Here is a 12037-nt window from a genome sequence, read left to right as displayed (position 1 = left end):
AACCAGTCAAGACATTAATCATTAACTACCAGAAAAAATGTTGTCCTACAATTGCTGCAATTCATACTAAGGGTCAGGGAATCTTAGCCAAACACGAATGTAACATGCACGTGACAGCTCACTGAATTGTGATATCAGGGCAAATAAAAGAGGAACAATCGGTTTGACAGGTTATTGGGGGGGGTAGGAGGGAGAGAGCCTAAGTTTAAAGGAGAAACGAGTAGAATTTTTTTATCACTGCTTTTGCTGAACAGCTGATAAGCCGAACCCAACCTTTTCAGACAAACCTGCCTTTCGCCTGCCATTCTGCTACAGTAAGCGCCTGTGGAGATAAGATCACACCCTGGGATCAGCTGGAAACCTCAAAGGGTCATACGACAACCAACCTCCAAAGCCTTTCAGAGAAATCACAAGACTCGGAACGCTGCAGCGACCCACACACTACAAGTTGCCATCATTAGAGAAAGCAAAATACAGCCCACAATCAACCTTATAAAACACCGTATCTTTATTACTACTGAGGCTACACTGGAATGACTTTGCACAATTTGCAATAAGTTTGGCGCAGAATCGGAAATAACGCTCCTGGTGAACGCCCAGGTTTTAATGTTTTACAGCAACACAGGCTCAGAAAATATGTCGTGGGAGTGGATGGGTGAGGAAATTAAATCCAACGATCAGAACTACAAGGTGGGGGAGGGGGGAGTCAAGAAACGACACCAATCTCAAACTAGTCACCCAACTTACCTTAACTGTAGGAACCTGTACATTTTCACCTACATTGAAGACCTTTCGTATCACGCGATCGGACTAAACTGTCTGAAAGTTTACTACTTTGTCTCCCTTTGCCAAGTGTTTTCTGCCCCACTGTCTCCGGTCGAATTACTCCAAAATGCTTTCCTTATCTTTACCCTGAAGCTGCAGGTGAGAGGGAAGTTGCTGCTGGCAATACCTGCTGCTGCTGTGCCAGTGGCCGTTCAATCTCCATCACTGCTGTCCCCAGTCGCCACTGCAGGATCACGCGCAACCGGCCTGACTCTTCCAGCTCTTGTGACGCACACTTCCCAGAACAGCGCGAGACTCGCCTCACGCCCCGCCCATAACCTTCCTTTCCAATCAACAGACCGAGTCTACCTGTCAATCACTCGTCAGGTCCCGCTCCACCCTTGCTATTCGGTGTCATCCTGCCAATCATCAAGCTCCCCCTGTCAATCATCGTTAGTCCCGCCTTCCGATCTGTCCATCAGGATGTGCCGGGCACAATCTGATTGTATGGAGAGGAGCGATAAAGACTGGGACATAGAGGATGACATCCAGAGTCAATAACAGGCTGTGTTGTCAAAGGTCTGGACTTCTGATTTGACCTCAAGCTGAATCTCCTCACGTAATCATAAGAAAAGGAACGCGGTATAAAATTACGCAATTAATTATTATGCAATTACACGTATCAAATGCAGGCCATTATAGATTTAAAGGATAAAAATATATATTGCCCCTTAAGGTATAAAGTCACCTCTGCCTCCACAATATGATGCGAACCGCTCCCCCAGAAAGTTTAATACTTGTACAGTATTTGTAGTAGAACCCTATAATGTATTTGTATGCAAGTCTTTTTGAAAGTAAGTTTGGTAATAGTCACGTAACGTATTATAATGAAAATACGATTAGTAAATATTTGTAGATTTAAACATCTGTGTTGAAAAATATATCAGCAATGAATAGAACCACTTCACCCAATCTGGTTGTAATAACTTCAGTAATGTATACTTGTTATAATTTGGAGCTGACACCAGTATTTGTTTAACAGCTTTTTCACGAAGTCCAATCCATCCACATTTGTGTCTGGCCCGCCTCCGCAGTCCGTCTCAGAACCTTCCTGGGGAGCTGGAAAACATTTTCGAGCAAAAAGTCCCTTTTTAAATGACGTCCCTGAAATTGCGCAATGGTACTGTTTCCACTCTTTCAAAGCAGGATTATTCTCGTATCTGAGGCGAAATTAATTTTTTTAATGTATGACATTGTTTTGTTTTATTTCACTTACACCTACGCTGTTATCTTCGTTTTATAACATTTTTAAAACTGTTTTTTGCATTTTAAATCCAAATATACCTATTATGCCAAAGGCAAACGGAGTGTCTTCCGTCGTAGACACAACGAGCCGAATGGCCTCCTTCTGCGCTGTAACGATTCTGTGATTCTGAGTTTTACGGAATTTTAAGGTCCCACGTGCTCCAAGGTGAAAAATTGTGTGTTCTGGACAATGTCAAAGCTGATAAATAAAAAGATGAAAATACTTCCCAACTAAAATTGTTCTGAACCATAAGGGAAATGTTGTACCAAAATATGAGATTTTGTAGTTATTTAAGTGTAACTCCAGAACAATTAAAGTAGAAAAACTGTATATTTTCCACTTCTGTTCCTTTTGAGGAAGTGCAACCACTTTAAAATTAAAACCAGAAAATACTGGAAGTTCGCACGGATTTCAACAGAGAAATGGTTATTTTACCCTACCAATCTACATTTTCAATTTTATTTTGTATATCCAACATTCAGTTTTTCTTGACTCTGCTTTAGATTCTTTTGGCTCTGTATCCCACATCTACAATTGTCAAATGGGGAGGAGTTAGTGCTGGCATTCCATTGCCACCCTGAGGACAAGTGCACGAAAATGGAGTACCATATATTATATGCCCAACATAATTGCACAACAAGGGGACCAGTGATTATTGGATAGAACATTCGACTTCTTTACTTTCATGGATATTTTTCCACCACTTTCCTCCTCCTTTCCTGCTCAGCCACTCCCTTAACTTTACCTTTGATGCCCTTGTTCACTGTAAAACCTCTTGTTCAAGGGGAGCAGACTTGAACTACCTGGCATAAAAATGTTACAGCCATTGATTACTAGACCTGTCTAGACAACATCACCTTTCTGCTCATCTAAGGAAAACTTCACAGCACTACGTGCCCTAAATTGGCAACCACACTGAAGACTTGGGATTTCCCAATGCTTCCAATTTAATATTCTCATCTTCATGTTTAAATTCATTTCACGGACTCCTCCTGCTGCACTCTGCCCCAGAATTCTCTGTTCCTGTGACTCTGGCCTGTTGAATGCCCTTCAGCCAACTTGGCAGGCTGACAGTGAGGTATACTTCATTCAGGAAAAGCAATTATTGGAAAATCAGGCAGGTCCAATAGAAGTTTGATTCAAGTTTCAATTTTCTGGACCATGCACACTTCTATGGAGGATCTATGACTTAGGCAGAGTCTACAAAATAACAATCTATAATCTTGAAATATCTGAGTGAAGTGAAATAAGTTCCAGCTTAAATTTAAGACAAATATTTAAATGGCATTTGTTCCAATTCCATTTGCAGAAAATGATAATATTTATAGATTGATTTGTTAGTTTTGAAATAACAGTTACTGTTATAGTTTCTAAAGATTCCATGGTGGGAAATACTGTTCAAGAAATACTTCATAAAGTCATGATACACTGCCAGTCATTGGATTATTTTTTTAAAATCGAATAAAAGATAAAAAGAATTAGAAAAATAGAAAACAGATAAAAATGGTAACACTCAATGATTTACCATTCTCACAGACGTCACTGAAGGTGTTTTATTATATTTTGATCCCTTTAATTCTTTTCATTTTTGTAAGTAATTTGGTAACTGATGACATCCAATCGTTCTCAATGTAGCTTGAGTTAGAATTACAATTCCCTAGATCATTTCGAATAAAGGTACAACATATGAGGCTTCTTTAAAAATAATCCTCAATAACATAAATACAGTGATTCAATAACTTGGAATTAAAGTACATAAATATTTTAGATCTCATATTAACAATGATTATTTTCAAATAAATTAAGATGAAAGAGAAACCTTTGGAAGTGCTAAGGAGCGTGTTCCTATAAAATACATATGTGTTCTGTGCCATTGAATCACCGAATTGCATAGTGCTCTTTATGTTGCTACTACAGGTTAAGTTTAGTAATCCTGCATTCCAGCAGGGAAAAGAAAGACTTGTATTTATATAGCACCTTTCACAACCACCAAATGTCTCAAAATGCTTCACAGTCAACTCAGTATTTTGGAGGTATAGTCACTGTTATAATGTAGGAAACGCAGCAGCCGATTTATGCACAGCAAACTCCCACAAACAGTGATGTGACAATGACCAGAGAATCTATTTAGTAATAATGGTTGAAGGATAAATATTGACCAGGCCACTGGAGTAACTCCCTGGCTCTTCTTCAAAATAGTGCCATGGGGTCTTCTACATCCACTCAACCAGGCAGGTGAGGCCTCTGTTTAACATCTCATCTGAAAGATAGCACCTCTGACTGTGCAAGCTCAGTACAGCACTGGAGTGTCAATGTAGATTTTTGCCCCGGAGTGGGACCTAAACTTGCAACCTTGTGACTCAGAAGTGAAAGAGCTACCAACTGAGCCACAGCTGGCAGGGAGGCACGCTTGAAGGAGTCATGAGCTAAGTAAATTGGGGCCACCTGTTTTGTAGCCCATCATTGACCCGTGGTACCTTGAAGTGCAGCTCTCCTCCGATTGTGAAGGGTCTCTGAATTTACTCTATTGTTTCATGATATCTCAAGGATTGCAGAAGGCTGTTCTTGACCAACTGGCAATTGGCAAGTCTGTGGCCATCAGTGGAATACTGGGGAGAAGAACAATCCTCAGTGACTTGAGCTTCATGGGAGCTTCAGTGGTACAACTGTTGGGGCAGGGGTGAGATGGCTATGTATGGACACTGACTCCATATCTAATGATGACATCTTTGGGGGCAGCATGTAGATGGGGATGAGGAAGTAACTAAGAATCAATCTTGGGGAACACTAGAGGTGACCATGTGTGCAGGAGGGGAAGCCATTGCTGGAGGTGAGCTGCCTGCACTGGGGCAGGTAACAGTAGAATTATGTCAGAGCTTAACCTGAATTTAAAGTATTCGTGTGTGAAGTTTTTTTTTAAATTTGTTCTTGGGATGTGAGCGTTTCTGGCAAGGCCTGCATTTATTGCCCATCCCTAATTGTTCTTGAGAAGATGGTGGTGAGCCAGCTGCTTGAACTGCTGCATCCATCTGGTATACCTACACAGTGTTGTTAGGGAGGGGGTTCCTGGATTTTGACTGAGTAAGAGTGAAGGAAAGGTGATATAATTCCAAGTCAGGTTGGTGTGTGACTTGAAGGGGAATTTGCACATGATAGTATTCCAAAATGTCTGCTGGCCTTATTCTTCTAGGTGGTAGAGGTCATGGATTTAGAAGGTGCTGTTGAAGAAGCCTTGATGAGTTGCTGCAGTGCTTCTTGTAGATTGTACACACTGATGCCAGTGTCCACTGGTGGTGGAAAAAGTGTATATTTAAGGTGATGGATGGGGTGCTGAGTAAACGGGCTGCTTTTTCTTGGATGTTGCTAAGCTTCTTGAATGCAGTTGGTGCTGCACTCATCCATCTAAGTGGAGAGTATTCCATCACACTCCAGACTTATGCCTTGTAGATGGCAGACAGGCTTTGGGGAGTCAGGAGCTGAGTTACTCATCACATAATTCCCAATCTCTAACCTGCTCATGCAGCCATAGTATTTATGTGTTTGGTCTAGTTAAGTTTCTGAAATTCTACCTTTCATATTTTGAATCCACCCACAATTACAATAATCTCCAAGACTTGCAGAGTTCCTTGGACCACTGTTCTTTTCACACCCTGAGAAATCACACTCACTGCCATGAGCTGCTACATGTATGTTCTCAACCTCTGTCTTCAGCAGCACCAACTCACTCTATCTCAAAGCGGTCCTGGTTCGCAGTTTCAATTCATCCTTCATCTCATCCAATGCTTTCAAACATAACTTTCTTCTTCCTTTCACGTGTGAAGGATTGCAAGTTTCAACAGCTCATGAGTAGCAACACCCCTCTGGATGTTTCTTCCCCTTCACCTCCCTCTGACCCCATCCCTTCTTCTAATCTGATCCCTTGCTGCATATTCACAATACCTTCCAACCCTACCATTTCTGAGCCTTAATGATTTGTCCTTAGCAAAGTCCTCAGCTCTGTCCCCTTATGCCTCACCTCAATGAACTTCGAGCTTGGCAGGGCATTGAGCTCTTCTTCCATTGCCTTCTCCCCACGTCCACTTTTTTGGTCAGGGATCCTACCCCTGCACAGCGGCCCTTTTACCTAACTCCAGTTCTTCCTCCAGCTGGAACCCTCCAGCTAGCTTTTTACCCTCTCTTGATCATTTCATTAAGAACTGCTGGCTTGACACTCAATTTCTCTGCTCCCCTCAGTCAGTCTAACCTGTCTCCCTCTGAACTTGCAGCACTCTGTTCTCATAAGTCCAACCTTAACATTAGAATCTAACCTGCTGACAAGACTGGTGTTGGTTTTGTTTGGCAAGCTGACCTCTAGCTTGCAGAGGCTGATGCCAACTCTCTGACACTTACTCCTACTTTCCCCTGGACCATGACCCCACCACTGAACATCAAGCCATCCTCTCGGTGTCTACCACTGATCTCATCTCCTTTAGAGATCTTCCATTCATGACCTCCAACCTCATAGACCCAAACCTCGAGCCGCCCACTTCTATCTCCTTTCCAAGAAGGCTGCCATTGCCGTGTATGCACAGTTCTAGAGTTTCTCCCTTATGTTTACTGTTTTACAGACTGTCACCCTGAATCTGTGAAAAAGGAAACTAACCCAAACTTTGACTGCACCCAGACACACCCTTGGTTCTGAAGAGACAAGGACATTCCTCTGGATTTGCAGAAAAAAACATCAGGATACACAGTGTACAGAAGTTATTGAGAATTATCCCTATTTCAACATCATCAACGATAGGACAAAGTTTCCAAGCCTGGAGTGGTTAAGGGGGCAGGGAGAGTTGGGTGGTACTGGGCGCTGTGGCATTGATACATTTAGATGTTCAATTCACAGTCATTCCCTACAGGTTGTTTGTGATTACACTGTAACTTCTTCTCAAAATGTTACTTTGTTGCAAATTTCAAATTGAATTTGATTATACCATGAGCACTCATAATTAAATGTTAGATAATGAACCAAGTCTGTCCCAATTAATCAATACTAAATGTATTATGGCCCCTCATCCTGTACCAGAGTTATATCCTGTGCGTGATCAAGACATTGATGGCTTTCCGACTGAGCAGAGTGATGCCCACGCAGACCAATGTCATGCACAGATGGCCATTTTAATTTTACGGGAGACACAGTGTTCCAAGAAACACAAACAGGGTGCCCTGGTAGATCTATCGCTTCAGCCTGTTCCTGCCCCACTGAACTGATTTCTTCTTATCTTCACTCTTTTTTTCCCCTTTTGTCCACTGTCTTTCCACCTACATCCATGACTTTTCCAATGTTCTCCGTCACTTCAACAGTTTCCAATTTCCTGGTCCTAACTGTCCACTCTTCACCATGATCCTCCAATCTCACTACCTCTCCATCCCCCACTATGATGGTCTGAGGGCTCTCTGCTTCTTCTTGATCAGGGGCACAACCAGTCTCCGTTCACCACCACCCTCCTCCACCTGGCTGAACTTGTTCTCACCTTGAACAACTTCTCTTTTAATTCCATTCATTTCCTCCAAATAAAAGGTGTTGCTATGGGTACCCACATGGGTCTTTGCTATTTTTGTGGAATATGTGGGACATTCTTTGTTCCAGTCCCAATCAGGGCCTGTGCCTCACCTCCTTTTCCAGTGCATTGATGACTTTATCGGTACCATTCCATCTCTCACCCTGAACTACAAAATTTCATCAACTTTGTTTCTAATTTCCACTGTTTTCTGACCTTCACATGGTCCATCTCCATCTCTTCCTTCCTGTCCTTGACTTCTCTGTTTCTATCTTTGGGAACAAGCTATCAATGAATATCCATTGTAAACCCATTGATTCCCACAGTTATCTTGACTATATTTCCTCACGTCTTGCTTCCTGTAAGGACTCTATTCTATTCTCCTAGTTCTGATGATGTTGCCTTCCATACTAGCTTCTGGCATGTCTTCCTTTTTCATTAACTGAGGACTCCCCCACTCCCGCACACTTCTCCTCCCCCTCTCCCCCCCACCCACCCACCCCCCCCCCCCCCATTATAGTTGACAGAATGCTCAACCATGTCCGTCCACTTTCCACAACCATATTAGAATTCCCTTTCTACCTTCCAGCCCAGCAGCCTCTGCACTTCATTGGATCATCCTCCACCGTTTCCACCATCTCAAGCGTGATGCCCCCACCAAACACATCTACCCTCCCCTCCCATTTCAGGACTCTGAAGAGACTATTCCCCCCTGTAATACCCCGATACATTCCTCAATCACCACCACCACCACCCCCCCCACTCCTCCCCCACCCCCCGACCCCATAGCATCTTTCCAAGCAAGCAAAGGAGATGCAACACTTGCCCTTTTACCTCTGCCCTCTTCATCCAATGCTCCGAACACTCCTTTCAGGTAAAATAGATTTATTTGTACTTATTTCAATTTGTAAACTGTATTCACTGCTCTCATTGGGGTCTGCTCTTGACTGGAGAGACCAAATGCAGATTATGTGACCGCTTTGCTGAACACCTCCATTCAGTCAGCACGCATGACCCTGAGCTTCTGGTTGCCTGATATTTTAACTCTCCATCTTCCTCTCACACTGATCTCTCTGTTCTCAGCCTCCTGCAGTGTTCCAGGGAAGCTCAACATAAGCTTGAGGAACAGCACCTCATCTTTTGATTAAGCACTTTACAGCCCTCTGGATTCAGCTTTGTGTTCAACAATTTCACATCATAACCTGTGTCCCATTCTGTTTCCTTTCTCCTTGCACGTTTCGGTCTCACTCTCGTTTTTCTCTAGTTCTTGCTTTCAGGCAGCAGCAGTCCATTATTCTGCCATTTTCAACTCCTCTACACAGACCTTTTGTTTCTTTACTCATCCCATTATCATTCCCTTTGGCCTTGCACCCAGCTCTTTTGTAATTTAACCTCTCCTATTTTCCACCCTTTCACAGACCATCACTTTTGTTCTTTTTCCACTCTCCACCTTTCATTGCTTAAAACCTATTACATTTCTAACTTTTCTCAGTTCTAATGAAAGATCAAATTAACTCTGTTTTTCTCTCTCCACAGAAGCTGTCTGACCTGCTAAGTATTAGCAGGAGCATATTCAAGTATTACAGGAAAGGAATTATAAAATTAAAAATACAATCTAAAGGGGATGCAGGAGGAGATGGATCTGGTGGTATATGTGCACAAGTTATTATAGGTGGCAGGGCAGGTTGACACAGTGATTAATAAAGCATACAGGATTCTGGGCTTTATAAATAGGGGCATAGAATACAAAAGCAAGGAAGTTATGAAAAGTCCCTATAAAACTGGTTCGGCCTCAATTCTGGACACCACACTTTGGAAGGATGTGAGGGCATTAGAGAGGCTGCAGAAAAGATTCATGAGAATGGTTTGAGGGATGAGGAACTTCAGTTAGTGGATAGATTGGAGAAGCTGGGGCTGGTCTCCTTAGAGAGAGGAGATTTAACAGGGGGGTTCAAAATCATGAGGAGTCTGGACAGAATAGATGAGGAGAAGGATCAAGACCAGAGGACACTGATTTGAAATGATTGACAGAAGAAGCAACGGCAACATGAGAAAAAACTTTTTTATGCAGTGAATGGTTAGGACCTGGAATGCATTGCCTGTGAGGTGGAGGCCTTCCAAATAGAATTAGGTCAATAGTAGAGATGGGTTGAGGGTGAGCTATTTGATGACAGTGGAGATTTCAAAAATGAATAAACAAAAAAAGTTAGCAATATTGGTAAATAACAAGGGGGTTGTTACACAACAGCTCTTGCAGAGACCACTAACCTAATCCTAACATAATTATGTTAGCTCTGTTCAACAGACATTCTAATAAGTTAAATGCACTGATATTCAATAAAGCAATATATTAATGTATTCATTAATTGTTATTGTAAGTACCTGTATTTAGCAACCAAAATGCATTTTGCTCGTTACAAGTGTTACCAGAGTTGTGAACATAGATCAATGAACCTTAAATCAATGATCCTTTCAATATTTTGCCTTTTATCATCGTTGTTTCCGATTCTGAACTTTGTTTGCATGGGCTACTAAGGAGAAATATCTCTATGTAACAGTGTAAATGCAGTAGTAATTCCACGTAATATTCGGCCTATTGTTCATATTACAACCCTTAAACGAAGTCTTGGGTAAATTACTCTCGAATGTTAAGCAAAATCTGTGGAGATGCCGGGGATTGAACCCGGGACCTCATACATGCGAAGCATGCGCTCTACCACTGAGCTACATCCCCTCCTACTGTAGGCATTGTGTAAATGCCTCTTTGAATTTACTAAAATAACTTTCTTTTATTTAATGATGCTGTTTAAAAACGATTACTAAAGTTAGCTTAAATCATTCTCATCTGCATTGAGAAGAATGTGCAGCCGTTGCCTGCAATGGAAGCGATGCTACAGCATGCGCGTGAAATATACAGCTCGCTTATGTTAGGATTGTTTTTCGTAGGTCCGCGAAAATATTTCAACTGCACGAGCGCTTTCCCCACCAACCAAAAAAAAAGTGGAGATGCCGGGGATTGAACCCGGGGCCTCATACATGCAAAGCATGCGCTCTACCACTGAGCTACATCCCCTACGAAACAGAACTGCGAGCGGTCAGTATCTCTCGGGTGGTTAGTCTCTGTGTTGCATTTTTTTCCATAGTGTTATATTTACTGTTTTCTGACCCACTCCGAATTTCGATAATTAAATCGCAGCGAAAATATTTGAACATCGTTAACGACCATGGGCAGAAATTATCGCATCGGTGAAGAATACTGGGACAAACATAGTGTTATAACTTTAACTGCAATATGCCAATGGTGACAAAATGTTGTTAATTACAAAAGTAAAAAGGAACAACTGGGAGAATAGTGAATTCTCTTAAAAACAGAAAATGCTGGAAAATACTCAGCAGGGGTATTTTGCTTGATGTTTTTGCTCCTGGTAAAATTAAAAACTAGTTTCTACAGATTCGGTTAATAAGAAATGAACTTTTGTACGAAGGGAAATCTTGAATGTCAGAAACTTAATGAGTGTTTATATATGCCAGTAAAACAAAAGCAACGTACTGCAGATGCTGGATATTCAGTTTCTCCCTCCACAGATGCTGCCAGACCTGCTGAGTTTTTCCAGCATTTTGTCTTCGAGAGGCAATAGGTGCAAACAATGGAGTCTCGAGTGCACTGTGAGTAGATAAATCAATCTCAATAGTTTGGATATATCTCAAATTATTAATAGTAGTAGACTGTTTTCTTCTGATTTAAGAACTTTACACCAATGAGAAATAAGTGCCAAGAAAAGCCTATCCCAATACACCAGACCCACAAAATTCCAATAAGGGAAAACCAACAGACAGGCACATCAAGAAAGAAAAGTCAGGTTAGAATCACAGGCAGCAATAGCAAAAAGACAGAAATATTCAATAATTTGTTTCAGTATTTACCAAGGATCTGGTAGAAATTACAACAAAAGACACCATTAGAAAGGATATAGAATCATAGAATGCTTACATAGCAGAAGAAGGCCATTTGGCCCATTGGGGCTGGAAGAGCAATTCAGCAAGTGCCACCCTCCTGACTTTTCACTGTATCACTGCAAATCTCATCGTATAATTGTCCAATTCCCTTTTGAAAGTCACCATAATTTCCTTGCTTAGTTTCTATTTATATAGCCCAGGATCCAGTATCAGGGTTCAAAATACACGGTGGCAGCTGACGAATTCGCCCTTGAAAGCCCCCAAAAAGCCAGCAATGGCAGAAGCAATAAATAAGAGAAAAGTCACCATTGTGCTTGGGAGGGACAGAACAAGGACAGTGCATGCACAAGGCCTAGCTCTCCGGATCACACGGTGATGACATGACACGGGTAGCCCGAGCTCAAACCCGGGAATGAGCCCCCGTTGTGCTCTCTTGATAATAGCCCTATTTCCATTAAACAGCTATCCGTCAACT

General features: G+C 41.9%; 1 protein-coding gene, 1 long non-coding RNA gene and 2 other non-coding genes across 7 annotated transcripts in view; 1 reads left to right on the top strand and 3 right to left on the bottom strand.

Moving 5' to 3' along the window:
* The window catches only part of nfe2l2a (nfe2 like bZIP transcription factor 2a), a 30789-nt gene extending 29699 nt beyond the window's left edge, over positions 1-1090 (bottom strand). Inside the window, exon 1 of one of the 4 annotated variants that reach the window (XM_078552029.1) lies at positions 953-1090. In XM_078552029.1, coding sequence (XP_078408155.1) covers positions 953-988 — 36 coding nt within the window. In that variant the 5' untranslated portion in view covers positions 989-1090. Of the gene's footprint in view, positions 1-287; positions 321-747 lie in introns of those variants that run through there. The other 3 variants (XM_078552032.1, XM_078552031.1, XM_078552030.1) reach the window with 3 other exon arrangements.
* A 95-nt stretch (positions 1091-1185) lies between these two features.
* Positions 1186-2332, top strand: LOC144686602 (uncharacterized). Its single transcript, XR_013577958.1, has 2 exons — positions 1186-1407; positions 1808-2332. It is a non-coding gene; the product is annotated as an uncharacterized LOC144686602 (long non-coding RNA).
* Positions 2333-10267: 7935 nt separating this feature from the next.
* trnaa-cgc (transfer RNA alanine (anticodon CGC)) lies at positions 10268-10339 on the bottom strand. The gene has a single exon. It is a non-coding gene; the product is annotated as a tRNA-Ala (tRNA).
* A 267-nt stretch (positions 10340-10606) lies between these two features.
* Positions 10607-10678, bottom strand: trnaa-ugc (transfer RNA alanine (anticodon UGC)). Its single transcript has one exon. It is a non-coding gene; the product is annotated as a tRNA-Ala (tRNA).
* Positions 10679-12037: the final 1359 nt, after the last annotated feature.

The sequence above is a fragment of the Cetorhinus maximus genome, chromosome 11, assembly GCF_964194155.1.
Source record: "Cetorhinus maximus chromosome 11, sCetMax3.hap1.1, whole genome shotgun sequence".
NCBI classification, from domain to species: Eukaryota; Metazoa; Chordata; class Chondrichthyes; order Lamniformes; family Cetorhinidae; genus Cetorhinus; species Cetorhinus maximus.
This window is presented reverse-complemented; position numbering and strand designations above follow the sequence as displayed.